General features: G+C 49.7%; 2 protein-coding genes across 2 annotated transcripts in view; one reads left to right on the top strand and one right to left on the bottom strand.

The window, feature by feature from the left end:
* LEKR1 (leucine, glutamate and lysine rich 1) overlaps positions 1-7,655 on the top strand; it is a 32,694-nt gene extending 25,039 nt beyond the window's left edge. The window contains exons 10-12 of the mRNA XM_064721389.1: positions 2,522-2,674; positions 3,636-3,935; positions 5,524-7,655. Coding sequence (XP_064577459.1) covers positions 2,522-2,674; positions 3,636-3,935; positions 5,524-5,847 — 777 coding nt within the window. The 3' untranslated portion in view covers positions 5,848-7,655. The remainder of the gene's footprint in view (positions 1-2,521; positions 2,675-3,635; positions 3,936-5,523) is intronic.
* Positions 7,656-13,104: 5,449 nt separating this feature from the next.
* CCNL1 (cyclin L1) lies at positions 13,105-25,527 on the bottom strand. The gene is made up of 11 exons (XM_064720935.1): positions 25,230-25,527; positions 24,965-25,039; positions 24,695-24,804; positions 18,684-18,804; positions 18,201-18,265; positions 16,828-16,927; positions 16,612-16,716; positions 16,221-16,362; positions 15,076-15,187; positions 14,865-14,963; positions 13,105-14,081 (listed from the first exon to the last, which is right to left on the bottom strand). The coding sequence occupies exons 1-11, from the start codon at positions 25,485-25,487 to the stop codon at positions 13,730-13,732; spliced, it is 1,539 nt and encodes a 512-aa protein (XP_064577005.1). The 5' UTR covers positions 25,488-25,527; the 3' UTR covers positions 13,105-13,729.
* Positions 25,528-26,237: the final 710 nt, after the last annotated feature.

Here is a 26,237-nt window from a genome sequence, read left to right as displayed (position 1 = left end):
CCAGGGGCAGCCACAGCTTGCCCATAATATCCTTTATCCAAGGAGTTCTCCTGGCAGCCTCTTCCAGAGGGATTTGGGGAGCTGCTTCCCATGAACAGCTGTCACCATGTCACCCGTGTTTTCATCTGCAGCTTTCTCCATGAGCACCAAAAAACCCTGAACTGAATAAGAAATAAAAATATATTAATCCATTAAAAAGAATAAGAAATAAAAATATATTTATGTATTAAAAAGAATAAAAATATATATTAAAAAGAATAAGAAACTAAAATAAGTGCATATATCAGTGAGGGAAAATTTAAAAGCAGAGTTGAACAATAATTGTGACTTGTCTGATTTAAGCCTCACATAATTGGTGACTGAAATTACTGTATTTTTTGTTTCAGTGTCTGAAAGCTTTATTTAGTCCCAGGAAAACCTGGGGACTGGTAGCAATTAGGATCAGTTACATTTCTCTGGAAACCCCTTCCCTTCCCTGTCACAGGATATAATTTGGGAAGGGGATCAGGCTGGCTCCATAATCAGAGGTTTTCAGCCTGACATGAGAACAAAATAAAGATTGGTGGGAGGGAGAGGGAGCAATTTCAGCTTTGGTGTCACAGCCATTACAATGCAGCCACAGCAAGGCCCCAAAACTCGGCTCAGGAGCCAAAAAAATCAACAAAGTGACAACGTTGCCTTTGGTTTGTGCCACTGCAGAGCACCAGAAAGTCAAATATTCTGTTTAAAATACATATAAACCTGAAATGGTTTCAGTGGAACAAAAAAACGTCTCTTTCAGGGAGTGTTTAAGAAATAACTCCATTGGAACACACGATATTTATGGAATCCCAGGGTTGCTGAATTTCCTGAGTGCCCAAACACCACCCTGTCCCCAGAGCCCCCAGTGCCACATCCATTATATTACAAAATATTAATTAATGAGGGGCGTGTGAGTGAGTTTAAATCAACTGGTGGCCAGTTTGCTCTCTTGGAACATCAACCTCCACTTTATTTCTGTTCTGGATCTCAGCTTTATTAATTTCAAATATTAAATGGGAAATGTTTTGTGTGAATGAGCTCAGGTTTTTAGATTGCCTTTAATTGTTTAGTCTGTGGAGTCAAGGAGCCTCCAACAAATGATCAGGATCTGTAATAATAGGTGGAGTTAATAAACATTAGGATTTATGTTCAGAATCCCAACTCCCATCTAAGAACATAGAAACATTTATATTAATAATAAATAATTATAATATAATACAATATAATATAAATACAATAATATTAATATAACAATATTAATATAACCAACAATGTATATTATTATGTAAAAATGAAAATAATAGTACATCATTATATAATAATTATTATATTAAATAACTAATATTAGTATATTAATTACTACTATTACATAATTATAGAACATCTAATCTTAATTACAGAATAATTATATTTGTAACAAACTTCATTATATAATAATAAAATTATAATTAATATATTAACACAATTTAATTTTATATATTGTAATTATAAAATAATTGTAATTTATAATATCGTATTATAATTATTGTTGCTATTGATATTGTTATTGATATTGTTGTTATTATTAAAAGAGTCTACTTTGAGCATCCTACAAATACAAAAAGTTTAAGCGATAACAGTGGGGGATTTGCACTTCTTCCACACCCTGAATTGGGAATATTTTGCTTTAAAAAATAATGAAAATATTTCCAGTTTCTCTTTTCCCCCTAAAGACATTGGGGAGATTTATTATACTTTGCTCATAATAATGTGTGGAATTAGATAATTGTAATTAAGCTCATTGTGGGCTTTTGTGCTTTTAATCATTGAAATAATGAGGTTTGTGTTGTGCATTTAATGTGCCTGTTGTGCTCTCAGCCTGCTGCAATGAAATCCATCAGAATCAGCTGCACAAAGGGAATAGGAACAGCCTGGGAAAGGAAAAGAGTTCTCCTAAATGGAGCCTTCAGGGTTTCCTCCAGAATCCAGAATTTTCTGGAGAAATTTCACCCAGTATTCCAACTGGAGAAGGGTCTGGGATCCATCATTTCTGGGGAAATGATGGCTGAATTTATAATGTGAATTATTGGAGATGCTGTAAGGACTGGGAAATTTCACCCAGTATTCCAAGTGGAGAAATTTCACCCAATATTCTGAGTGGAGAAGGGTCTGGGATGAGCTCCTTGTGACCTGGCAGAGCCTGCAGGGGCTCCAGGAGAGGGGCTGGGGACAGGGATGGAGGGACAGCACACAGGGAATGGCTCCCATTGGGATGGGTGGGGCATTGGGAATTGGGAATTCCTGGCTGGGATGGGATTGCCAGAGCAGCTGGGGCTGCCCCTGCATCCCTGGCAGTGCCCAAGGCCAGGCTGGGCACTGGGGCAGTGGGAGGTGTCCCTGCCATGGCAGGGGTGGGAATGGGTGGGATTTAAGGTCCATCCCATCCCAATAACAATCCCATCCCATTATCCCATTATCCCATGGCAGTGTGACAGTGGCACTGACCCCTCTTGTCCCCCAGCTGGAGATGGACCTGGCCAAAGGGGAGGCTCGGCACAAAGAAGCAATTCTGAAAGTCAGGGAAGAGGCCAGAGTGGAGCTGGAGCTGGAGAGGCAAAAACAGCAGGAGCTGATCACAAAGTACCAGAGAGAGCACGAGGAGCTCCAGCAGAAGGTGAGCAGTGCTCCAGAGAAAACCTGTGGCAGAAGATCACAGAAAACTGTAAAAAAATGGGAATGTGAAGGAATAAAACCTCCTCTGTGTGTCATCTTCTCTGGATGATACAGTACTTTTTCACAGTCTTAGTATATTTAATTTATTTTTAATGGAACAAGCTGAAAAGAACTATTCCAGTTCAAGTTCATTGGTGTGGAAGTTCTTTCTCATCTCGTATTTTCAGCACCAAAACTCCATCTGTGTCCCCAGAGTTGCTGATTATATTTAATCTGACATCATCACTTTTAAAAGCTTGGGGCTGTTTCAGGCTATGATGAGGTGCCACAATCCCACCCATATTTTTCCCCTTCCCAAGGGAACCTGCAGCTCCAGGGCCAGTAAAACCTGCTGGGCTGGACTGGTGCTGGCACCACAGGGGGCTGGGAGCTCCAGATCCCCCTCAAGTTTTATACAGAAATTCAGAAATTGTAGCTGGAACCTGAGTTTCCAAAAGGTTTGATACAATTCCTGAGAAAAACCTGAGAAATCTGGAAAAATGAAAGGAGTGTGATGAGGTTTTATTATTATTTAAAATCTGGGACATGGTGATTTAGAGCTGAAAATGAGTTTGGCTTTGTTCACCTGGCAAATATTTAACCATGGTTTTTAAACCCTGAGGAAACACCGACTTGCAATAAATTTAACTTGAAGTTAAATTTCCCCTTTTTTAACCTCAATGACTCTATTTGATCTTGAACACACTAATTAATCTCTGTGTTCTCAGTGAGTGGTGATTAATTTACAGCTCTCTGGTGTCCTCTGAGGGAATTATGTAAATTCAGAGCTTTTTTTTTTTCCTCTCTGAGGATCTGCAAGTTTGAATTTGTTGGTTTTTTCCTCAAGTCACCATTTGTCTGCTATTACTTCTCCATATTTAGAGGTTCTGAGTGGAGATTAATTCCTGTCTGATCTCACCCAGATCCCAGGTTTAATATCCAGTGCCACCAAGAGCTTGAGGATGGAGATGGAAATTCTGGAGAAGAAGCTCCAAGATGCCCAAATGAAAGTGGCAGAGAAGGATGGAGACAAGGAAAAAGAAATCCAGAGCCTAAAAAGGCTCATCAGTGAGCTTGAGTTCCAGCTGACCATGGAGAAGAGCAACAATGAATCATTCCTGGATAAACTGAGGAAAGAAATTAAGCACAAGTCAGATGAACTGGAAAAATTAACCCAGGAGAAGACACAGCTGATTCACAGCTTGAGTCAAGTTCAAGAGGAGGTAGGAACAGGACCCAGGAAATGCCTGGTTATTTTTACTTGGAGACATGTGATTTCTAAAACCATTCAAAGGTCTGTGACCAGAAAATCCATTGAAATGCAAAGATTTCTCAGACAAATCCATCATCATTTCCTGAATATGGTACATCACAAAAGGTGTGAACTTTTAATTCGGCAAATGCTTAAATTAGTGCTTCATAGAAAAAAATATTACTAAAAATTATTTTTCAGATCCTGCAGGACCTTTCTTAGTCTGTAGCCTCACGTCCCAGTGCCCAAACATGAGTAAACAATGAAGAATTCCCAGTTTTTAGAGTAGAAGACACGGATATTTCTCGTTCCTTGAACTGGTGCCCCAGCTCCCACCAGTGCAGCCACGTTCCCTAACTCAGGAATGCATAAAAATGAATTAAATGCAAAGAGAAATCCAACTGATGGATATTCTGACCACAAACATTTGCTGAATGCTTGGAATATGATGGGAAGGGAGGAGAGAGCTGCTCCATGGGAAATGTGGAGTCAGGGACTGCAGATAAGATTAGGCTGGAATGTCCAAAGCAATTCAGTGGCAGGAAAAAGAATTGGTCAACAGCAAAAATAAAACTCTTCCAAGTGAATTGGTGCTGGGGTTGGTACTGATCCATTCCTTGGAAAGGTTGGGAAAGGTGTGAGTGGAATTCCAGTGAGGTTGTGACCGATCTGTGCCCAAGGATGGGGACATGGCAGTGCTGGGACAGCAGGGGGACTGCATGGAGTTACCATGAGTGATTCCATGGGTTCATTCCTGGTTCAACACCTGGTTCTATACCTGGTTCCATTCCTGGTTCCATTCCTGCTTCCATATCTGGTTCCATTCCTAGTTCCGTATCTGATTCTACATCTGGTTCCACATCTGGCTCCATGCTTCCATGCAGGCTGTGCTCTCCCACTGCAGAGGGTTACAGGGAAAAGCAGCATTAACCTCTGTCCATTACTGCCCTCCCTTCCCCAGAGCAGCATTCCCAGTTCTCCCAGCTGGGCAGGAGAGCAGGAACGCCATCTGAGCACTTCCCTGGGAACAGCAGGACAGTGCAGGGCAGGTCCCTGTCTCAGGAGTGACTGGGTGCGATGGGTGGCACATTCCCGGTGTTTCTGTGCAGAATTCCCTGCTGCAGGAACAGAGCCCCGGGTGTGCTGTCTGGCCCATTCCCGATATTTCTCGTTGCAGAACTCGGTGCTGCAGGAACAGTGTCCCGGCACAGTTCAGTGTGCTGTGTGGCCCATTCCCGATATTTCTCGTTGCAGAACTCGGTGCTGCAGGAACAGTGTCCCGGCACAGTTCAGTGTGCTGTGTGGCCCATTCCCGATATTTCTCGTTGCAGAACTCGGTGCTGCAGGAACAGTGTCCCGGCACAGTTCAGTGTGCTGTGTGGCCCATTGCCGTGTTTCTCGTTGCAGAACTCGGTGCTCCAGGAACAGTGTCCCGGCACAGTTCAGTGTGCTGTGTGGCCCATTGCCGTGTTTCTCGTTGCAGAACTCGGTGCTCCAGGAACAGTGTCCCGGCACAGTTCAGTGTGCTGTCTGGCCCATTGCCGTGTTTCTCGTTGCAGAACTCGGTGCTGCAGGACACGGTGCGCCGGGAGTGCGAGGAGCGCTTCGAGCTGACGGCGGCGCTGGGCCGGGCCCGGGAGCAGGTGCTGGAGCTACGGCGGCTCAGCGGGGCCCTGCCGGGCTCGCCGCGCTCGCTGCCCGCCGGCGACCTGCGCCTCTCGGGGAGCCTGGGCACGGCCCGGGCTGCCCGCGGCCCCGGCTCCGGCCGGCACGGCGGCGGCAGCGCCGCCTCCCTGGAGCCTCCCAAGGCAAGGGCGGCCCCGCCGAGCGAGCCCCGGGGCCGCGGCCCCGCCGGGATGAGGCACCGGCCGAGCCAGCTCTGACAGCTCCGCCCGGAAACCATTCCAGCATCCAAAGGAACGCTCCCGAACTCATCCTACAATTTAAAATCCAGTTAAATATTTGTTTATTTTTGGTGCAGTAACTTTTATCCGTCCGATAATTTATTCATGGTGTAATTAAGTGCTGGGCGCATTTCAAGATGGGAAAAGTGAAAAGAGTCTCTCCAAGAGGAGCACAAAGAGCAGCACATCTTCAATGAGTGGGATTGAAATCAGAAAATCCCTGGATCCCAGAAGGTTTGGGCTGGAAAGGACCTTAAAGTTCATCCCATTCCAATGTCCTGGCCCTGGGCAGGGAATAGTGGCCCAGCATCACAGGATCCAGGAGGGATGGGGCTGGGAGCAGCCTGGGACAGGAACTGGAGGAGCTTTGAGGTCCCTTCCAACCCAAACCAGTCTGTGATTCCATGATTCCATCATCTCACACCTGGGCTCTTATCTCCTGTTTGTGTCCTGGGGCAGCAGCTGCAGCAAAGGGGGAGCGTGGCCAGGGAGGAACAGCACGTAAAATAAAAACAGATAAAATAAAATAATGGGAGCAGGAACAGGATCACGGCTCTGGCACAAGGGACTGGCCAGGTCCTGGAGCCAAACCAAGTCCAGAGCAAATATTTCCCTTCTCTCCCTTCCTCCCAGAACCCAGAGCTCCTGCTGCTAAGCAATAAACAAAATATGGAAATGTCAGGGACCCTATTTTGCCGGCTTTGCAAACAATTTAATGAATCTCACCATGTCAAGGAAAGTTTACCAAGTGTTTTCCATGGTGGGACGACAGGCAGAGCACAAAGTGCCACGGAGGACGCGGACACCTCATTACAGCCCTGAAATTTTAGGAAATCAAACTTGCTGCAGGAAGTTCTTGTAGGGGTGGTGTCAGGGACCTTGCCCTGCAGGACTTGTGGCACGAGGCAAAGCCAAACAAAGCTCCAGGAACAAACCTGTCCCTGTGGGCAGCGTTCCAGCCCTTCCCTTGGAGCAAACACCCCATGGCACGGGGCTGTCCTGTCCTTCCCTGCTGGAAAGGCTCACACTGCCCTGGCAGAGCTGGGGAGGTGCCTGCTCTGGAGAGAGCTCCTGCAGCCCTGACCCTTTCCAGAAAGGATCAAACCCCTGTGCCGGGGAATGGGGCTCGGTGGGCTGGGCTGGTGCTCTGTGTGAGCCCCAGGCACATCCCTGGTGTCACCAAACCACTCAGCCCTGACCCTTTCCAGAAAGGATCAAACCCCTGTGCCGGGGAATGGGGCTCGGTGGGCTGGGCTGGTGCTCTGTGTGAGCCCCAGGCACATCCCTGGTGTCACCAAACCCCACCTGAGTGACCCTGCCAGGAGGGTGGGCAGGGGATCCATCCCTGCTCCCAGGGGACAAAGGGACAGCACAAGAGGAGCCCTGGAATCTCAGTCAGTGCCTCAGCGTGGCTCATCCTTTTCCCACCTGAAGTTGCCCAAAGTGTAATGTTCTCCACAGATGATTTGATGGAGAGTCCAGCCCCTGTCTGGTCCTGCTGCTCCTCCAGCAGAAATTGGGATCAGCAGTGGCCACGCACAGCTTGCCATGGATATCACTTCATTCCCACTGGGATATCACAAACCAAAGCTGGGAAGATCACTAGACCTTGCTCTGAGGTGTGTGTAGGATCTGGGATCCCGACTGTGCCTTGCAGATGGAGTTTTTCTACAAAAGAAGAAATTGGACTGCAGGAAAAAGCATCTTAGTTCCTAAGCAGTGTTAAAAGTGCATGGAAATAGAAACTGATGCCACAGATCATTAAAATGTATTAATCAGAATAAAAGCATGACTGTCTTTCTTTGTACTGTGCATTTTCAATACCAAAACAAGAGTAGGATAATGAAACTGGGGAAAGTTCCTTTCGCAGACAACCCCCCAGAGCTGCATTTTTAGTTATTTAAAGCAGGCCCTTATTTCCATCATGAAAATTTGATGTTGGTGGTTACAGGTGGCTGAGAGAGCCCTGCTGAAGGAAGAACAAACCCCAAACAGCTGTGATGGTGTGAAACACTAATCCAGGGGTTTCATCCTCACAGCACACACAGAATTCACTGGGCTGGGATAATAAAAAGGGCACTGTCTGGGATTAATGCTGGGGGATTTTCACACCAGGAATGTCCTTTGTGTGCAGCATCTGGCATTGCCCTGGGAGCTGCTCCCAGGTCATGGCCAGCTCCCATGGATTGCTCTCCTTGGCCCTCCGGGCTCTGGAGTGGGGACAGGGCTCAGTGCCAGGGGACTCTGCTCCTGCCCAGGGAGCCAAGGCAGGGGCACAGTGCCACCAGAGCTCTCAGGGGATGGAGACCCTTCCAAGAGGGGGTTGGCCCAGGGTGTCCCTGAGGCCACTTTTCCAGGCCCACCCTCCCCTCTGCTCCCTGCAGGGGGATGAGGCTGCAGGGCTCAGGCACTGGTGCCAGGCACGGAATTAACTCAGGGTGGGAAACGTCAGGGAAAGGGGGAATAACCCAGGGGGTCCAGATGGGGGGAAAGAGCTGACATCTGGAAAGGAAAGTCTCAGAGTGAGAGAGAGGAAAATGCCCTCCCCTGGAGCTGTGCAGCCAGGGAGGATCCCTGCAGGGCTGGAGCCCCTGTGCTTGACTCATTCCAAGTGGGTGGGAAAAATCCATGGAAAATGTCCTGGCAGGAGCAGCCCTGTGCTGCAGGAGCAGCTGAACCCAGTGCCCCAAAGGGGATTTTCCATCTCCTGATTTATGAGATGTGGAAAGTGGTTTGCTTTGGCCTGGCACCACTCCAGGGAGCAATGCCCAGCTGGCAGTACCTGCTTGGAGCTCCGGGGAAAGAGTCCTGGAAGAAATCTGCAGGCACAGGGGGAAGGAGCCTGGAGAGCCACGGACTGCAGCAGGTTCTTCTTCCTGCTGGAGGGTCACACTCTGCTCTCTAGATGTCCTTCACCATCACCATCATCATCACCACAGACTGTGTTGAGTTGGAAGGACCTTAAATCCCATCCAGCCCCACCCCAGCCATGGCAGGGACACCTCCCACTGTCCCAGGTGCTCCCAGCCCCAGGGTCCAGCCTGGCCTTGGGCACTGCCAGGGATCCAGGGGCAACCCCAGCTGTGCCAGGGCTGCCCACCCTGCCAGGGAACAATTCCCAATCTCCCATCCAGCCCTGCCTTCTGGGATGGGATGCCATTCCCTGTGTGCTGTCCCTCCAGCCCCTGTGACACAGGCACTGCCCTCTCCTGACATCCCTTTCCCCAGTCCAGAGCAGCATTTCTCTGGCAGCAGAAATCGGGAATGCAGCATCCCCAGGCTGAATGCTGGCAGTTCCCTCTGCCCTGCTCCACGGCCGGGGCCGGGGGCGGGCACTGGGAATTCGGGAATGATGCCGGGGTGGGGCTGGCTCGGGAATCCTGTCCGTTTGGAGAAGCTCCTCAGGAGCCCGAGGCTGGCCCCGCTCGCTGAACATTTCCGTGAATCATTGGCTTTTATGGAAATCCAGCATCCTCTCCCCAGCTGTTTCCTGTGCACTGTGCTGGCTGCAGGGCTTGTTTTAACTTTCCGGGACTGAGCGGTCATTTTAATCACCACCAAGCTCTGAACAAAGAGCCACGTGTGCCTTTGGGGGAAAGCAACCAAAAAAGGCTCCTGGGAAGAGCTGGGAGGCGCCCGGGCAGGGCAGGCTCCGGGGTGTAACCCAGGGGCAGCACGGCCTCAGTCTGGCTGCCAACCCCATCCTGTTTGCTGGTGTCTGGGTTGAGGGGGTGTTTTTGTGGGTTCCTTCTAAAAATAACCCCAGCACCTCCTGGGAGGGTGGTGGAAGGAAGCAGTAGCTGGAGCTGGATGAGGCACAAATTCACCTGCTCAAGCTGGACACAGGGAGAACTTGGATTTCTGATCTCTGGATGAAAGGCTGGTTCTGGAGACCAGGATTTCTGGATTTTTTCAGGATTTTCTGTGCTCACAGAAATCCACAGAAATCCTTTCCTCTGGCTGGATCTGGGTAAGGATGTTCCAAACCTGCTGAAGATCCATCTGACAGGGAAACAGCCCCTTGTCCACAGGACTTCCATTGGGAGAGGATCTGTGTGTGCACCTGACCCTGGAGCAACAGAGACCTGCTGGGCAGGGCCATGCAGGAAGGCTCTGGAAACAGAGCTCAGATCCCCTCCCCTGCATCTGTGGGACATCCCTTCCCCAGGATTACAGCACAACTCAGGGTTCATATGATGAGCAATTAATCCAAAGCCAGTGCCTGAAATAAGAGGAGAGCAAAACACCTGGGCAGGCTCCTGGCACAGAGCAGGATGTGTGCAGGAGATGCACAAATCCCAGAAGGCAAAAGTCTCCAGGGATCCCTCTTAGCCTGACCCAAGGAAAATTATTCTGGGACCTTAAAGCTCATGATCACCACAACCCTGAGAGCAGGACACTCGGTGCTTGGGTGTCCACAGAGCTGGGGCTGCCCCTGGGTCCCTGGCAGTGCCCAAGGCCGGGTTGGACAGGGCTGGGAGCACCTGGGACTGTGTGAGGTGTCCCTGCCGTGCAGGGTGGGGCTGGATGAGCCAGTCTCACCTGGGGTTAAAGGTGGCTGAGGACACGGCGCTGCTCGCCGGCCACGCCGAGGTCACCGCTGGCTCTGCAGAGGGCAGGGAAGGGTGGCGGTGCTGCCCTTGTGTCCCCAGCTCTGGCATCCCAGTGTCGGCTCCGCTGGAAGCCACGAGGAGCCCTGAAACAAAAAGCAGCCCCGGGGCCATCCCGTCCATTAGGGACGGCAGCCAGAGCTCCCTGATCGCAGCCAGATGTCAGAGATAACATCTCCGCTCGTTCTTGTGGTTTCCTGGATGGCAAAGAACTACTGTGCTCTCACCCTGCTTGGCCACGGCATCTGAGCGTCCTGGTGGAGAAAAATACAGAAAATACAAATTAAAAATTCAGAAAACTACCGAATCCTGCAGGGCTGGTTTGGGGCTGGGCTGGCCCAGGGCTCCCAGCCCAGAGAAGCTCCCGGGGGATGCTGGGGGGGAGGAAGGAGGGTGCTCTGTGCCCTTGGAGGAGGTGTTCTATTCCCTTGGAAGGGACAGGGTGACAGCTCCAGCCTCTCCCCACCACTCTGTCCCGTTTCAGTCACTGTCACCCCGCTGTGTCCTCAGACCAGGCCTCTCCTCAGCATGGGGGGCAAACTTTGAACCATCTCCACCTGGCAGAAAGATGCTGAAAGTGTTTCCTTTTTTAGAGGTATTGAGGCATAGAAAAGCCTTCAGGCTTTGAATAAAAACTCAGCTTCTCACCCCTGAAACAGGTATTGAGGCATAGAAAAGCATTCAGGCTCTGAATAAAACCTCAGCTTCTTACCCTCTAAATCACTTTAAAAGGAGACCTCAGGCATTTGAGTCTCAGCTCCTGATTGCTCCATACAAACCTGGGCTCCCAAGTCACAGGGAATTTTGGGGAGATACAGCAATCCCTGCACAGGGGTAATTAAATCTGTGAGAGCCTTTCAGGACATTCACATGGTTTAAGGCAATTTTGCTGTGTATTTCCCCCCTTGGCCCCTGAGCACAGGCCCTGGGCCTGTCCCGCCCCTGCCGGGCCTCACAGGGATCACCCTGGCCTGGAACATTCCAGGGATGGGGCAGCCCCGGCTCCTCTGGGACCCCTGGAGGAGCCCAGGCATGGTGAGGGACCCCCATTCCCTCCCCTTTGGGGTCACTCGGGGCTGTCCCCGGAGCTGTCCCTGTCCCTGCTCACTCCCGGGGATCTCCCACAGCTGGTGCCCGGTGCCACCCCGGGAGGCCTTGATCCATCCCCGGCTCCCAGCAGCTGGCATTGGGGTGTCCGGCCGAGGCCGTGCCCCGGGGACGGGGCTGCTCTGTCCCCATGGCCCAGGGCAGGACATTTGTCCCCTGATCACCTCGGTGGCCCTCGGTGTGCGCAGCCCCGGCAGAGCCGGGAGGCTCCGCTGGGCTCGGCAACACTTCCACCTACAGAGGGATCCCAGAACGGCACCCGCGAGTGAGTGGGATAACGGGAGTGAGGGGGATAACGGGAGTGAGAGGGATAACAGGAGTGAGGGAGGAACCCAAGGAGTGAGGGGGGTCAAAAAGCTTGTCGTAGCTACTGAGGTAAGTGCACAGTGTAACCTCAGGTGACTCTGGAGATCAGCACAGGTCCTTGAAGTCCATCAGCCCTGCCAAATGATTCATTTCTGTGACTCAGCTCCATGAAAACTTCAAAATTCAGGGATACTTCACTTCCAAGTCTTAGGAGAGACAGGAGCTGTGGTGCAGGGACATTTCAGCTGCTGTGGGCATTCAGGGGTCCCTCAGGTCCCACAGCTCCTGGGCTCAGGGAAGGGAAGCTCTGAAGCACAGAGGGTGCTCAGCGCTCACACAAACCAGGGCCGAGCCCTGCACAAACCCCAAACCCCAGGCAGGCAGAGGTGCTGCTCCTCCAAACCAAGGGTTTCTCTTTGCTCCAGCTATCTGAGCAGCTCTTTTTTCAGGGGAAAAAAGCTCCTTCAATTCCCATAGCAACCACTACATTTTCCTGAACACCACACACACAAACACAGTTGTTTCAGACTGCAAAACAGTGGTAACCAAGAAACAGACATTTTCTTTTCCTCCTCGAAAATACTCACTCACTTTCTGCCTTTCCAGAGCAGCTGCAGAGGGAGCCCAGCAGGACAGGGCAGGGACAAACCAAGCACGGAGCTCCTGCTCAGGTGTCCTCTCCTTTCTGAGGGCTGTGGAACACCGGCCCAGCAGAGCCTGGCAGTGCCCCTGTGACAGGGACCAGCAGCAGCACCTGGGCTCTGCAGGAGAGCACTGCAGCCTCAGCCATGCAGGAATGGGAGAGGCATTAGGGGAGAGCCCAGCAGAGGACAGCAAACACCTCTCACCGCAGGCTCCAGGTTTGGTACTACCTGAGCGCCAGCTGAAGAATCAGATCTGACTCCTCTCCCCTTGCAGCTCTCCTGTCCCACAGCAGGCACAGCTCCAGGCAGGTCCCAGCAGCTCCTGCTCTCAGACAGGGGACAGCAGCAGCCCAGCCCTGCCTCACCCCTCTGAACTGCAGACAAGTCCACGACCATTTATTCCAACTGCTGCCTGGTAGTCCAGCTGCACCCTCAGGAGGACACAAACATCCGAAGCTCTCCCAGTTTTCTCCTCCCACACGCCCGAGTCCTACTCAGGCACAGGGGTCACAGCGGAAGTGTGTAAGAAAACCAAGTTTAGTTTCCACACATTTAGCATCCAACAGACAGTAAAAAAAAAAAAAGCTTTATATTTTATTTTTTGTAAAAATCTTTGAACACATGCAGACTAAAACCAGTGTAAGAAAGTCTCCACCATGTTTAAACAAATAACTATACTTAAATATAAGCGTCTGCAATTGACTGGTATAAAAATAATGTACGTCTTGCTTTTTTACAGAAATCCTTTCTCCAGTTCTCAGCTCAATAAACAATACACAACTCTAATACATACAGTGAACCTGATCGTTTGCCACCTCTGGGATACTGCTAAGGTATTATGTGCAAAAGTTGGTAACAGTTTCTTTCCCACGAGAAAAAAAATTCTTCTACACCTTTTAGGAAACCAGATGGGGTTGAAGCTGCTGCAGCCCTGGCTGTGCCCTGCAGTCCGTGGGCTTGGCGCCGGAGCTGGCCCAGCCCTGCAGTCCCAGGACTTGGTGGCCCGGTGCTGGCCCAGCCCCGCAGTCCCAGGACTTGGTGGCCCGGTGCTGGCCCAGCCCCGCAGTCCCAGGACATGGTGGCCCGGTGCTGGCCCAGCCCCGCAGTCCCAGGACTTGGTGGCCCGGTGCTGGCCCAGCCCCGCAGTGCCAGGACTCGGTGGCCCGGTGCTGGCCCAGCCCCGCGGTGCCAGGCTCAGCGGCGGTGCCGGCCGTGGCCCGAGCGGCCGCTGCCGTGGTGTTTGCCGCCCTTGTGGGAGCGCTCGAAGGAGCGCGAGCGCTCGCGCCGCTCCCGGTGGTGGCTGCGCTCGTGCCGGTGCTTCTTGGCCGCCTCCGAGTGCTCCCGGGACTTGCTCTGCGAGCGGGAGCGGGACTTTTTCCGCTTGTGGCCGTGCCTGCTGCTGCCCTTGAGCTCCTCGCGGCCGTGCTTGGCCTTGGCGTGGGGCGAGCCGTGGTTGTGGTGCCGCCGGGGGCTCCCGCTGTGGCTGCGCGAGCGGCTGCGCGAGCGGGAGCTGTAGGTGCCCGACAGGCTCCGCCGGTTGTTGTAGCTGCACGAGAGGCAACAGTTACAGCTTACAGTGGGAAAAGCACACAGACATCAGCCCTTACAGCTCCCAAGGTACTGCAAGGAATCAGCCTTTGTCCCTCAGGGTAAGTGAGGAAGGACAGGGAACGTCTCAGAACCTGCCCCATGGAAGGCTGGGGTCAGTGATGTGGGATTTAAGGTCCTTCCAACCCCAACCACTCTTGTGAGCCTTTTACTTGAGCTCATTTGAAAATAAACAGCTCACACTAAAACCAGAGCGCAGCATCTTTTGTCCACCTTGTCTCAAGGGTCTTCTGTCAACACCAGATCACTGACTGGGTGTTGCTTTTTTCCTTCAGTGACTACACTGAGATCTAAGTTGGCAGCCTCCAATGCGAGCCTGAAGACTCTTAGGAAACCCCTATTTAAAGCAGCAGCTCTCACTGCATCCCTCTCCTCCTGTACCACGACAGGGGCAGAGCCCTGAACAGCCAGGCACTGCACCAGGGAGCACTGACACAAGGAGGCTGCACACCTGGGACACCTCTGTCCCCTTCCAAGGGCACTGTGTTCCAGAGACTGCCCTCACTTGTAATGGGATCCTTGTGAAGACGAACAAGGGAAGACTAGCACCAGCCCAGCACCGACTCCCCAGGGACAGTTAGGACAGGCTGATTTTACAGCCTGAACTCTCAAGCGCAGCCCCACAGCCTCCCCTCCCTTTTGCTGGCTGGCACTCAGGAGTGCCCCTGAAGGCAGCAGCCCCCCATCCCAGCCCAGCCCAGCCCAGCCCAGCCCCACTCACTGCCGGCGGGGGCTGTGGGAGCGCGAGCGGGACTTGGTCCGGGAGCGGGAGCGGCTGGCGCTGCGGCTGCTGCGGCTCCTCTTGCTCTCCTTCCTCAGCCTGCAGGGCACAAACCAAACTGCTCAGCACTCACACGCCACAGGGGCTCGGGAGCAGCTCCCTGCACTGCGTTTCTACTCAAGCCTTCTCTTAGCAGCAGAGTTTTACCTACCCGTTGTAAGGGCTCTTGGAGGTTTGCTGCCTCTCTTCTGGCTCTTTCTTAATGGTTTTGGTATTCACAGACACTGGAGATTTCTCCTCAGCTTTTACTTCTCTTGGGGAAGCTAGGAATTAAATTTCAATTCAGAATCAGTTCTTTATTCATCCTTTGTCATAAACACACTATACATTGCTCAGGCACCTTCACCAGGACTAAGTGTAGATACCAACTCTACATCTATTATTTCATCCCATCTCTCCACTTGCATTCACTCCTGGAATGGGATATTTGTGAGGAAACCCTATGAAGGAGGAACAGCACTGGCACCTTCAGGGCACACAGCCATGCTCACCTGGGGCCAAAAGGTACAAAACAGAAGCTGCCTTTGTGCCGTACAATACAGAACTTCTTACGTTGGCGTTTATTTCCAATGCTATAGAAGGGATTAAGCCTACCCAGCAAAATTAGATTTCATCTTTACAATAATGGCACAAATATAAATGAGTAACAAATAAAATTATCCAGTTAATATGTCAGTCTGTCTCTACAGACAGTTGGTACAGACCAGAGATGGATTCACCCTTCATGGAAAGGCTGTTAAGCCCACCAGAGCTCCTGCTTTTAAACTGTTCCACCCTCAGCTCCCTCCTTGCAGAAAACACCTCTCTTGTTCTGTCAGAAATTCACACTGCCCAGCCCAGAGACCTCTGAAAACTCAGGACTCTTCAGGAGAAACCCTGAGAGCTCAGACAGACCGGCCAGTTCAGCACACATGTTCCATTCAACTCCCTCTGATGCCAAGGCAGTGCTGGGCCTCTCCCTCCTCCACTTCCTGCCCCAAACAGCTGCCAAGCACATTAAAAACAATCAGGGGAAGGAATTTCCACAGATACCTGCTGCAAAAGGGGCCATGAAGGCTACTGCAGCATCCCCAGATTAAATCCAAAAAGCCTCTCTTCACATCACAGAACACACAGCAACTCCTGCTTCATTATTCTCTTAAGGGTGCACATTATTCATGTATCACTCTCACATCTGAGGAAATGTGGAATAAAGCAGCTCCTTTCTATGTGGTTTCACGGTTTTGAGACTGGTTTTAAAATCTATGTTACAAAAAACAAACAAAAAAAGGTTTTCTGTTCAGAAAACAGACTTACATGGTTTGGATGCAGGAGAAAAGCCACCCAGTGTTGAGAGTGCTGGAGTTCCATCTGGATTTAAACCTTTTGCTTTCAGTTTTGCTTCCTGTAGTGCCATTTTCCTCTTTTCTACTTCTTTATCCAGAAATTCATAATTAGGCTGTGGAGTTAACAAGCAAATAAGAAGCTGAACTAATGTAATTCCTACTTCATCTCATTTCTGAAAAATACTGAGTTGGCTTTTAATGATCTGTCCAGTAATGTAACATCCAGAATTTGTTCTCTCCTTACTGGAGCCCTTCCCATTGGCACATCCGTGTTAGGCATTCCCAAACTTTTCTGGACAACCACAACTCAAGCTCCAGCTGCACTGAGCATCAAGCAGCAAACCCCAACATGTCAAACTCACCTTCTTTCTGGTATAAAGCTTCAGAGTTGTTAAGCAGATCTCCTGAATCTCCTCTTCCGTGGTGCCAAAGAGCAGGAACCAGTGGGGACGGGTAGGCAGCGGGATCTGAAAATCAAACAAGGAGAAGCTTAGTGGAGATTTCAGGTGGGGTTTTGCTGGAATATTTCCATGAATTTCCTTGTAAGCTGAGCAGCAGCAGGGGAAGGCAGGGCTCACCTGCAGGGCTCTAGCAGCGAGGTAAATGCACGCACACGCGATGGTCTCCGGCTGGAAGCGAACAAACACGTTTGTCCGGAGGCTGTCGTTCATGTAATTCCTGAAAAAACAAAGCAGCACAGGTTGGGACTCCATGTGCTTTTCTTTCAGAGGATAACAATACTGGAGACTCAATTGACTTTATTATTTTTTCTGTTGTTACATTGAACATGTGATTTCCTTCAGGTTGTGCTGGATGTTTACATGTGTCACTGTGACAGTTTGCAGCACTGCCACTGTTTTACAGTAATGTGTAGCAGGAAATCCAAGCAGTTTGGAATGGCCACTTCCTAGCTGAAGTTACCCTGGAAGTGTCCACTGAGTTACAATTTAACAAGCACTTTGCATCTCTCCAGCTGATTGTCTTAAACACCAATGGGTTTGTATTTAAACATCAATGTAGAACTCAAGAGCCATCAGGAGAGCAAGGTGCATTTTCAACCTACCATTATCCAGAGGCTATGTGCAACCTGCAGAGCTCATAAAACACTGAGTACATTTAAATTTTGGGTGCTTTGAGCCACTTTAACTTCATCCAGGGAGATGCACCCTGTTTGCTCTCAGAGTGTTGGAAAAGGTGTGAGTTAGAACTGGGCCCCGACCTCCGGAGCTGCTGCTGCTGCACAGGGCTGGCACAGCCAGTAACACCCACCCAGAGATGGGGTGAGCAGCAGAGCTCCACGGATTTCTCAATTCCCAACATGGGAGAGAGAACAGCAGCCAGTCAGTGAGGACTCTACACCCCCACGCCCAGCCAGGCTGCTAAGTGAACATGCTGCATGCACTGTCACCCTCTGCTTAACTCAAGTTGAAATGTTAAATCAATGAAAGAAACGCTGGTAGAATTGTCCCCCACGTGTCCTTTAACATACAGCAGGTAGGCAACAAAGACATTGAGAAACAGTTGTAAGAGTTACTTCTAGAACCAAATATACAAATCCTGGCGCCAGGACAGAACTAGGAGGTGCTGCCCGATGGCTTTGGGTGACGGCAGTGAACTCGCTGAGGCTTGCACTGGCTTGGCTGGAGAGAAGGGCAGCCAAAGCAGCCATCCCCAGGTCATGGGCTGAGGTGCAGAGGGCAGAGCTCTATGACTTACCAGCAGGGACTACCCTTCAATCAAAGAGTAGAAAAAAGAACAAAGTTAAATTGAGTTCTCCATCGTTACGCTGGAATAAGGCCATGAAAATAGTAAGCAGAAACAAGCACCACGAGATTGTCCAAATGTGTTTGGGTGGTGACTTACATCTCATTGCTTTGCATAGGGATCAGCAGGCTTGTTATTTCTGCTACTATTTTCCTGGCTAGGAAAAGAATGGAAAATAGCAACTTACCAGGCTGTCTGTACCAGGGTTTGATTACGTTCACATTCTAGGACTTGTAAATACATAACAATGATCTGAGGAATAAGGAGGGGGAGAAAGAAAAAAGAGACTCAGTTTCAACACATAAAGCAGGAGTACATATATACCTATGTCAAAATGAAATCAAACAGTATGCCCAAACAGTGGGGGCTCCTTCTCTCCAAGCACACACTCTAAGCTCTCATGTCAGCCCATCACATTCACACAATTCTTTATCTCACTACTTTTCTGCTATTTTCAAACCAGCCACCTTTACCCTTTCCCAGGGAAGTGACTTTTTTCACAGTCAATATGGCTGTTTGCCCAAGCACCCTGGCAAAAGCTTTAATAGCTATAAGGGAATAAAGAAAAGAATTCAGGTCATTCTGACACCTGTGTTTCTTGTTCCACAGCTCCCAGTGATGCCACCAAGGTAGAGTAAGAATTACAATTACATTATTATTGAGAACTCACCTTATGAGGATGCTTGACATGAACACAAAATCCCAACTCCTTCAGTACCCTCCTTTCTGCTTTGATTACTTGATTTTTGGTGTTTATGTAGTTCTGATCAAGTATCAGTGGGCTTGGAGTCCTATAGTTTGCAAGAAATAAAATCAAAACTGTTTTGCATATCCAAAAATAACGGCAACTCTGTTTTCCCTTCCAACCAACTAATGGCAACAGAAACCGGTTTTCAACTCCTGCAAGCAAGTTTAAGCATTAATCTTGTGCTGTCCAAGTTTAGATAAACTAGTTTAGTTGCTGCTTTCGGCTAGCTACAGATTAGATGGCTGAGATAAAAAAAATAACCTTCTGCTCCTGTGTATGCAAACTGCACTGCTCCAGCTGCTGAAGGAGTTGGCTTGATGGGGGCACTCCCAAGAACTTCTCCTCTCCGTGCCAGAGGTGGCAGAAGGAGTCCTGTGCCAGGCAGGGTTTCAAAGCAGAATAAGCCACACCAGGGCTCTCACTGGCACTAAAGTAGCAACTCGTGCTCTAGAAACTGCAGTTTCCTATGCACTGAAGAGCAGCTGACTGACCCTTCAGAGAAGCCAGCCCTGCCCAGCGCTGTGATGTGTGAAAAGCTGAGGGAAGCACAGGATTAACCTGGGACATGGATCTGCCTGGGACTCTGGGTACCAGGGATGATCCTGCTCCCGTCTGCATGTGCAAAACAACAGCTCACTTCAGAGAGACATCTCAAACTCCAGCACTGTCAATCCTAATTCCTCCCAAGTCCAAACCCTCAACTGTCCAGAGCATGTTTAATCACAAAAACCTTCTGTACTTGATGCACAAGTGTCACACTCCATTGCGTATTTGCTTTGTCCGTGCTTAGACTTGACCTTTCAACATTCCACAGGGGATATTTTAATCCACTTCCTCCTGAAGACAGACCAGCTTTTCCCTGTAATATGCCTCACACATTCCATGCGCTTTCCAAAGCAGAATAATGTTTTTGCAGCTCGTTATGCTCTAATAAACCACGGTCTGTGTACACGATACACCCCAAGCAGTGGTCACAAATTTATTTTACATTACCTTCAAAAGAAAAAAAAGTAATGCAAAGTGGATTCAAAACACAGCTTTTGTTGTATTAGACAAAATATTTCACTGCCAACTTGCAAATTACATGAGTGGATCTTGGACCTCACTTCTCTTTCCTGACAGGTCACAGAAAAAAAATACTCAAAAAACCAAGGTTCCCACCCCAGGAAGGGTTAATTAATGACAAGGCTGCAATAACCCAGTTTATGCCATGACCTCTGCAGTCACCTGGACAGGCACCACAACCTTCTCTAATGAAAGCATCTTGTACCACCATGCACCTGAAGCATGAGCTGTCCCTGCTCTTCCCAAGGGGCTGAGATGCCAGCTCTGCAATGAGCAACTGCCCTTCCTGGTGCCAGGCTGCACCTGCAAGTCAAATACTCTCATTATTTAAGGTTTTCCAGGTTTGCCATGTTACAGCAGAGTAACTTCTCTAGTTAAGTGTTACTCTCACTCACCAGGGCAAGTTTACAAAGTTTTTCATTTCAGCTCCTCTAAATAAACCCAAAATCGGGAGATGTTTTCTTTTGTTTATGGTTGTCCTTTTCTCCCCATAAATTAACTGAAAATGAAAAGTTTTTCAAGCTCTTTAGGAAGTAGTTATACTTCAGTGAGGAGCTGCTTTTGTCCAACACTTCAGCACTACAGAGCCAGGCTGAGCAGTGCTCTGGAGTGGGACAGTGGAATAACCAAGCTGAGCTCTTCCCATCAGTGAAGCTGATTCACTTCCAGCTCATTCCCATCAATTTTACTGGTGTTGACAACCTTTCCTTCAGTACTGCTCTCCACAATTTCATCTCCAGATCATTGGCATTAACAGGATCTGCAGAGCAGCACCCACAGGAGCTCAGGCTGTTTGTCAGCAGAAAGCTCCATCACAGGTGGGAGATCTTGGGTTACACACTTAGGACAGCCATGACTCGCAGTCTGTTAACACAGTGTCCAGTGGGACTGCTCAGATCATCCAGCCCACCTTGCACAGGCCCCTGCACTCCCTGGGAGCTCTGGCAGGAAGTTAAGGTGGCTCCAAGTGCAGCAGGACAGATGGGAGCCTGTGCTGCATTGAAAGTTTCCACTGTCCTTGCACAGGGCCATGGCATCACACCAAGAGGTCACACCTGGCCCAGGTTCCACAGGGACAGGAAACCCAACATGCCCAGTGTGCTTTGCTCTACTCTGCTGTCCCACACTCCTTTGGTCACCAGTCCTGCAGCCCTAAGGAAGCCATGAAAACTATCATTTACCCACACAGGACTTCCAGACAAATGCAGCCTTTTATCCACTCATGGAAAAAGAAAAATCTACAGGAGATTGAAGTGTTTTGCTGCACCTTATAACTGGTACAGGTAAGGTTCTCCACTGCATTGATTTGCCAATTTAATACTTTTGCCATAAACTCTGCAATGTTGGTAAACAATTATTTACAAGTGAGAAACTTCAGAAATTCCCCTCTGAGAAACTTCTTTGTTTTCTACTACAAAAAAAGGGGAACTTTGCCAGTGCATTTGCTGCACTTAATTCCCAGTCCATCTTTGGACCAAGTACCAAACCAGAGAAAAGGAATTTATAAGCTTATATATGAAATATAAGCTTCAAACTCTGTATAGCCAAGGAGTGTTGCAAGTTCCTACTGGGAATCTGTTCCTACAGACCAGCACTAGAGCTCCAGGCAAGACTTCATCTTTAAGAACAGAGCACACAGTGGTCCCTCTGGGAAATCAATCCAACACTTAGATAAAAACTTGACTGGGATTTAGATTGTGCAACAACCATGAAGATTAACACACACTGTAATGTGTTTGTAACAATAAATAAATTACAAATACCTTTTATAAAAATCACTCTGACAAATGAGACCTATGTTCTCCACAGAGCAGCAGCTTCATTTGGTGCAATATTGAACTTTGATGTCTTTGGCATGACTAGTACAGGGAGGAGCAGGGCCCTGCGTGGAGTTCTGTTCCTAATGAGCACAGCACTGGTGACAAGAGCAGCAGGGCACCAGCACCTCCCTTCAGAGCAGAGATCTGTTATGCTGGGCAGTACAAGAACACCAGTTCTCTGTTTGTCTCCAGGGTCACAAGCACAAGCAGCCCAGGTTTGCAGCAGTCTGAAGGCACTAGGGATGTGTGTCATACTGCAGCCCCCGTGCAGGGCCCCTGAGTGAGGAACAGCTGACTGAGCACCTCAAAGCACCACCAGAGATTACAGCACCACACCAGTCACATTTCCAGTCTCAGGACCTTCTGCAGCTTTCAGGCACAGTTCAAAGAAAAAAAATCAACTTCAAACTACATTCTACATTAAACAACAGTTGCACTTTGCTCAGAACAGAGATGTTTTGGCACACAGTTATTTAAAAAGCAGTTTTTCCACAGTACGAGCTTTTCTCCATGCACACAAACATTTTTACATGCAGTTCTACATCACATATGCTCGTAAAGATCCCAAAGAAAATACGCTTGTCCAAAACACTTATTTAGCTTTTTCTTACTTCTCAGCATTAGAAATACCACCTCGGTTGACTACGTCTCATAAAAAGAAAATTCCAATGCAATTCCCAGTTCTGCAAACAGGTACACAGAAGGGACTGCTTACATCAAAATTGATAAAAATATACAAATTCAAGACTTACATACCCTTGTTTTACTGTGAATTCAAGCTGCAATTATACAGAGCCAGAAAGTGGAACTAAGAACCCAAAACTGGTTAAGAAAGAAAGCAAAGCCTACCCAAACTACCCCAAATTCGTGTGCAGGTTAAGAGCTTCAGTTAACAGAAATGCTAGACTAAAAAAGAAAGTACAGCAGCCTGTTTCAGTTCTGGGTTGTGTGTGAGAGACTAACTACAGCCTAAGTGTTAGCTTCAGTAAAAAATAATAAAAAAAAAAAAGGTCAAGCTAGTATTCTAAAAACCTGGACAGCAAAGAAAAAAGCTTATAACAAGATACAGGAGTTCTTCCAAATGGTTCACCAGCGGCCAACCTGTTAGTCCCCCGATTCCAGTGACCTATGCTCAGAGCACTGGCTTCTCCTTGGGGATTTTCGATACTTCACTCACTGTTGCCATGACGACAGCTTCATCTTTATGTACCACTCCACATCACCCAGGCTTTGGTAAATGTAGCTGGTCGCTGTATAGTCGGTTGCAAGGGAAAAAAGAGTTGAAGTTAATAACGTGTACAGGTGATGGAACTGTCAGCTTGTAAAAAGTACAGAAAAACGTTTACATCCTGCTTGCTACAAAAAAAAAAGGGGGAGGGGGTTGTGCAAGTCTGAATGTCAGACTGCAGCATTTTTAAGGTTAATTTCATGCAGATTCACTCAGAATCGCAGAGCAACAATACCCATTTCTCCCGAAAATAATGGGTAGCAGTGCACGCTTTCTCTGGACATGATGCACTTTAGGCACCACGTAACATGCACAAGTTGGGATTTGCAACAGGCTAGCTGGAAAGATTTAAATTCACAGGTTAAGTTCAGTGTCTCTGATCCTTCACACAGCATAAAGAAACAACTAATTTGTATTCTCGTTGCAAAGAAAAGCAAGGCATATGATTAATTAACCTTCACTGCCTGGACGGAGGCCAGAACGTTACTAATCACTGAGCCTGCTCCAGCAATTCCAATAACCAGACTCCCTTAATAGCTGTGGAACACAATCCCACTGAATCCACACCTGGCATAACTTCACACAGCTCTCTCAGGGCCATGGGGGAGAACAGCCTTAAAGGCCAGCCAGAACAAAGCCAAACTCCAAAGTGTAACACCAACTCTTCCTTCTTGGATCTGGAACTAACTAGGACAACACCATCAGGAGGCAGCAAAAGCCAAAGCTCCGGCTTCAACAGCAGCATAACCAGGATAAAGACACCAACAAACAGCTGGCTTCCCTAAGGGATTTCTACTCTGCTTCTCAGAAAAGCTTGCACAACACGAGTTTAAATTCCTGCCATCACCTGCTGACACAGGGCAGGGAAATGAAGTGTGAATTTAACACTGTAGCTGAAAGCAAAATCCTTTTGTAACTGCAGAGTACCTGAAACTTTAAGCAATCAGGCACCAGAAACCAAGCCGAAGTCTCCAGTCCCAGACTGTGACACTGCTGCCCGACAGAATTAAGGACACTTCGTGTTTAACAGCAATCTAGAGAACTCTTTCCCTTCAACGCATCGGTTACGTGCTTTACACATAAAAACCGCTGCTTTAAACACAAACAGCAGCACTAAAACTCCGAAATGGGACGGCTCTACCCTACCTGCACACGGCCAGGTGAGCCCCACTCCATCTGCACAAGCACACCAGAACAACGCCGCTCTCACCTTCTGCACTTAAAAATGCCTTCAGCCTCCCAGACTCAATTACAGGCTCCCCATCAATACAGCTGCAAACACTGCAGGCCAAACCAGGCCTCTTCTCAGGTACTTTCTAAAACAGCTTTTTTTAAAAGGCATTGGCACCACTGAAAGTTCAGCTCTTTCTTAAGAGGGACTTTCTTAACTACACAACCACGCTTGGACAGCAACAGATTAACTAGAAAAAATGCCATCATGACTGCTAAGTATGGCTAAAAAACTGGAGAATACACAGCAACTCACTAACTGGCTACATGCACCTGAGACTATCTTACAGTAACTATGAGACGCCAAAAGAAGCAACAAACAGACCTGGAACCACAACCATGGTCCTAAAACTAGAACCAATACTTGCCAATTGTAACTCGTAGCTACACCAACAACGACAAACGGGTCTACCAAGTGAACAAAAGCAGAAGCAGCCGAGATTGCACTGTACTGCCTACACAGCAGCCAACGGGCACTCCCTTCTCAATTTTAGGTCGTTGAACTTAGCCTGGAAAAATACTGTGAATTGAGAACTGCAGCGAACATTAGTGGTAACAGGTGCTTATGCTCATAACGAAGCTGATCTTACCTTTTTGCTCTTAACTGCCGCAAGTGATGGAACACGTTGATCACGTCCCTTATCCGACGAGGCGCTTCTTCGATTTTGGACGCGAGATTGATGCAGGCCATAGCAACAATCTGAAAAGAAGCCCCGTTTCCGTTAAGCAAACAATTTCCAACCCAGATAAAGTGAGAATTACGTAACTTAGAAGCAAATGCGCCAGGCTCGAAGCGAGCGGCCTGCGTAGCGCGTGGCCGCCCCAGCCGCCCTCTCCCGGTGCCCCCGGGCCGCGCTCACCTCGAAGCTGTGCTTGACGAAGGACTTGGAGTAGAAGAACCGATGGAACAGCACCTGCCCCGTCGCCATGGCCACCTGTGAGGGCAGAGCAGGAGGAGGGAGAAGGAGCCGAGTCAGTGCCCGGGCCCAGCCGCCGCCATTTTGTGTGAGGCGCCGCCGCCCCCCCGCGCCGCCTCACGCCCTTCCCGCCGCCACAATGGCGGCGCCCGCCCTTCCCTTCCTTTCCTTCCCTCCCGGCCCCCCTGGAAGCCCCGGCAGGGCTCACCTGCGGCAGCCGCAGCAGGATGCCGGCCGCCTGGATGAGCTCGCATCCCAGGATGCGCAGGTCGGTCTCGCACTGCAGGTCCAGCCCGTCCTGCATGGAAGGGGTAGGCGAGAGGCGCTCCTCGGGGATCAGCGAGTGGTCGATGGTCAGCGACACCTCGGAGTAGAGCCGGTCACCGATGAGGATGCCCGGAGCGGCGGGAGGAGGCGGCGGGGCGGGGGCGGCGGGCGCGGCGGGGCCTGGATGCGCGGCGGCCATGGCGGCGGAGCGGGCGCTGGGTCCGGGTCCGCTCCCGGCAGCGGCCGCGCGCCGACTGCGCGGCCCCGCGCGTGACGCACGCGCCAGCGCCGCGCGCGCGGGGGGCGGCGGGAAAAAAGAGTCCGTGGGACACGCCCCGGGACCGGGAACGGGACCGGGACAGGCACTGCAAACAGGGGACCGGGACAGGAACGGCAGCTAGTGAAAGCCGTGCAGAATAACGGAGGAGCGGCTATGGTGCTGGATAACCACAGAATCACCGCAGGAGTTGCGGCTGGAAAAGCTCTCCCAGGGTCAATCCAGTCCAACCCCTGCCATGGGCGGAGACGTGGTATAGAATACACATAAAGTATAGAAATAGCCCATTTAAGCAGGGTTAAGCAGGGCTCGGGATCTGGATCCAAGCTCTGCCTTAGAGGTTTTGGCGCTCAGAATATGTCACATAGGGAAAAAGATCCGTAAATTTCAATATAAATAAGGTGGTTGTGGGTTAGTATTGGCAAACAGTGGGCTGCGCCTTGCCAGACTGGAAACGTCCAGAGGAAAGTTACCTCCAACTTCATTTATTTAGGAAAAACAAAATAAAAATGAACCAGCTCCAGCAGTTTTAGCCGTTGTAGGTAATAAATTCACAATAAACGAGGAAACATTCCCACATGGCGAGACGCGCGGAAGAGCACAGCGTCCGCGCACGCTGCCCCTGCCGCTGCCCCCGGACACTGCGCTCCCGAACGCCGCCCTGGCGGCGCC

The sequence above is a fragment of the Zonotrichia leucophrys genome, chromosome 9 (genome assembly GCF_028769735.1).
Source record: "Zonotrichia leucophrys gambelii isolate GWCS_2022_RI chromosome 9, RI_Zleu_2.0, whole genome shotgun sequence".
Taxonomy (NCBI): domain Eukaryota; kingdom Metazoa; phylum Chordata; class Aves; order Passeriformes; family Passerellidae; genus Zonotrichia; species Zonotrichia leucophrys.
This window is presented reverse-complemented; position numbering and strand designations above follow the sequence as displayed.

Excerpts from the sequence above, each read along its gene's own strand:
- CCNL1 (XM_064720935.1), bottom strand. The coding sequence starts at position 25,487 with ATGGCCGCCGCGCATCCAGGCCCCGCCGCGCCCGCCGCCCCCGCCCCG. Across the intron at positions 24,805-24,964 it reads TCGTCAAGCACAGCTTCGAG|ATTGTTGCTATGGCCTGCAT; the intron begins GTGAGCGCGGCC and ends GCTTCTTTTCAG. Across the intron at positions 16,363-16,611 it reads AGCTTTATACCAGAAAGAAG|CCTAATTATGAATTTCTGGA; the intron begins GTGAGTTTGACA and ends TTAACTCCACAG.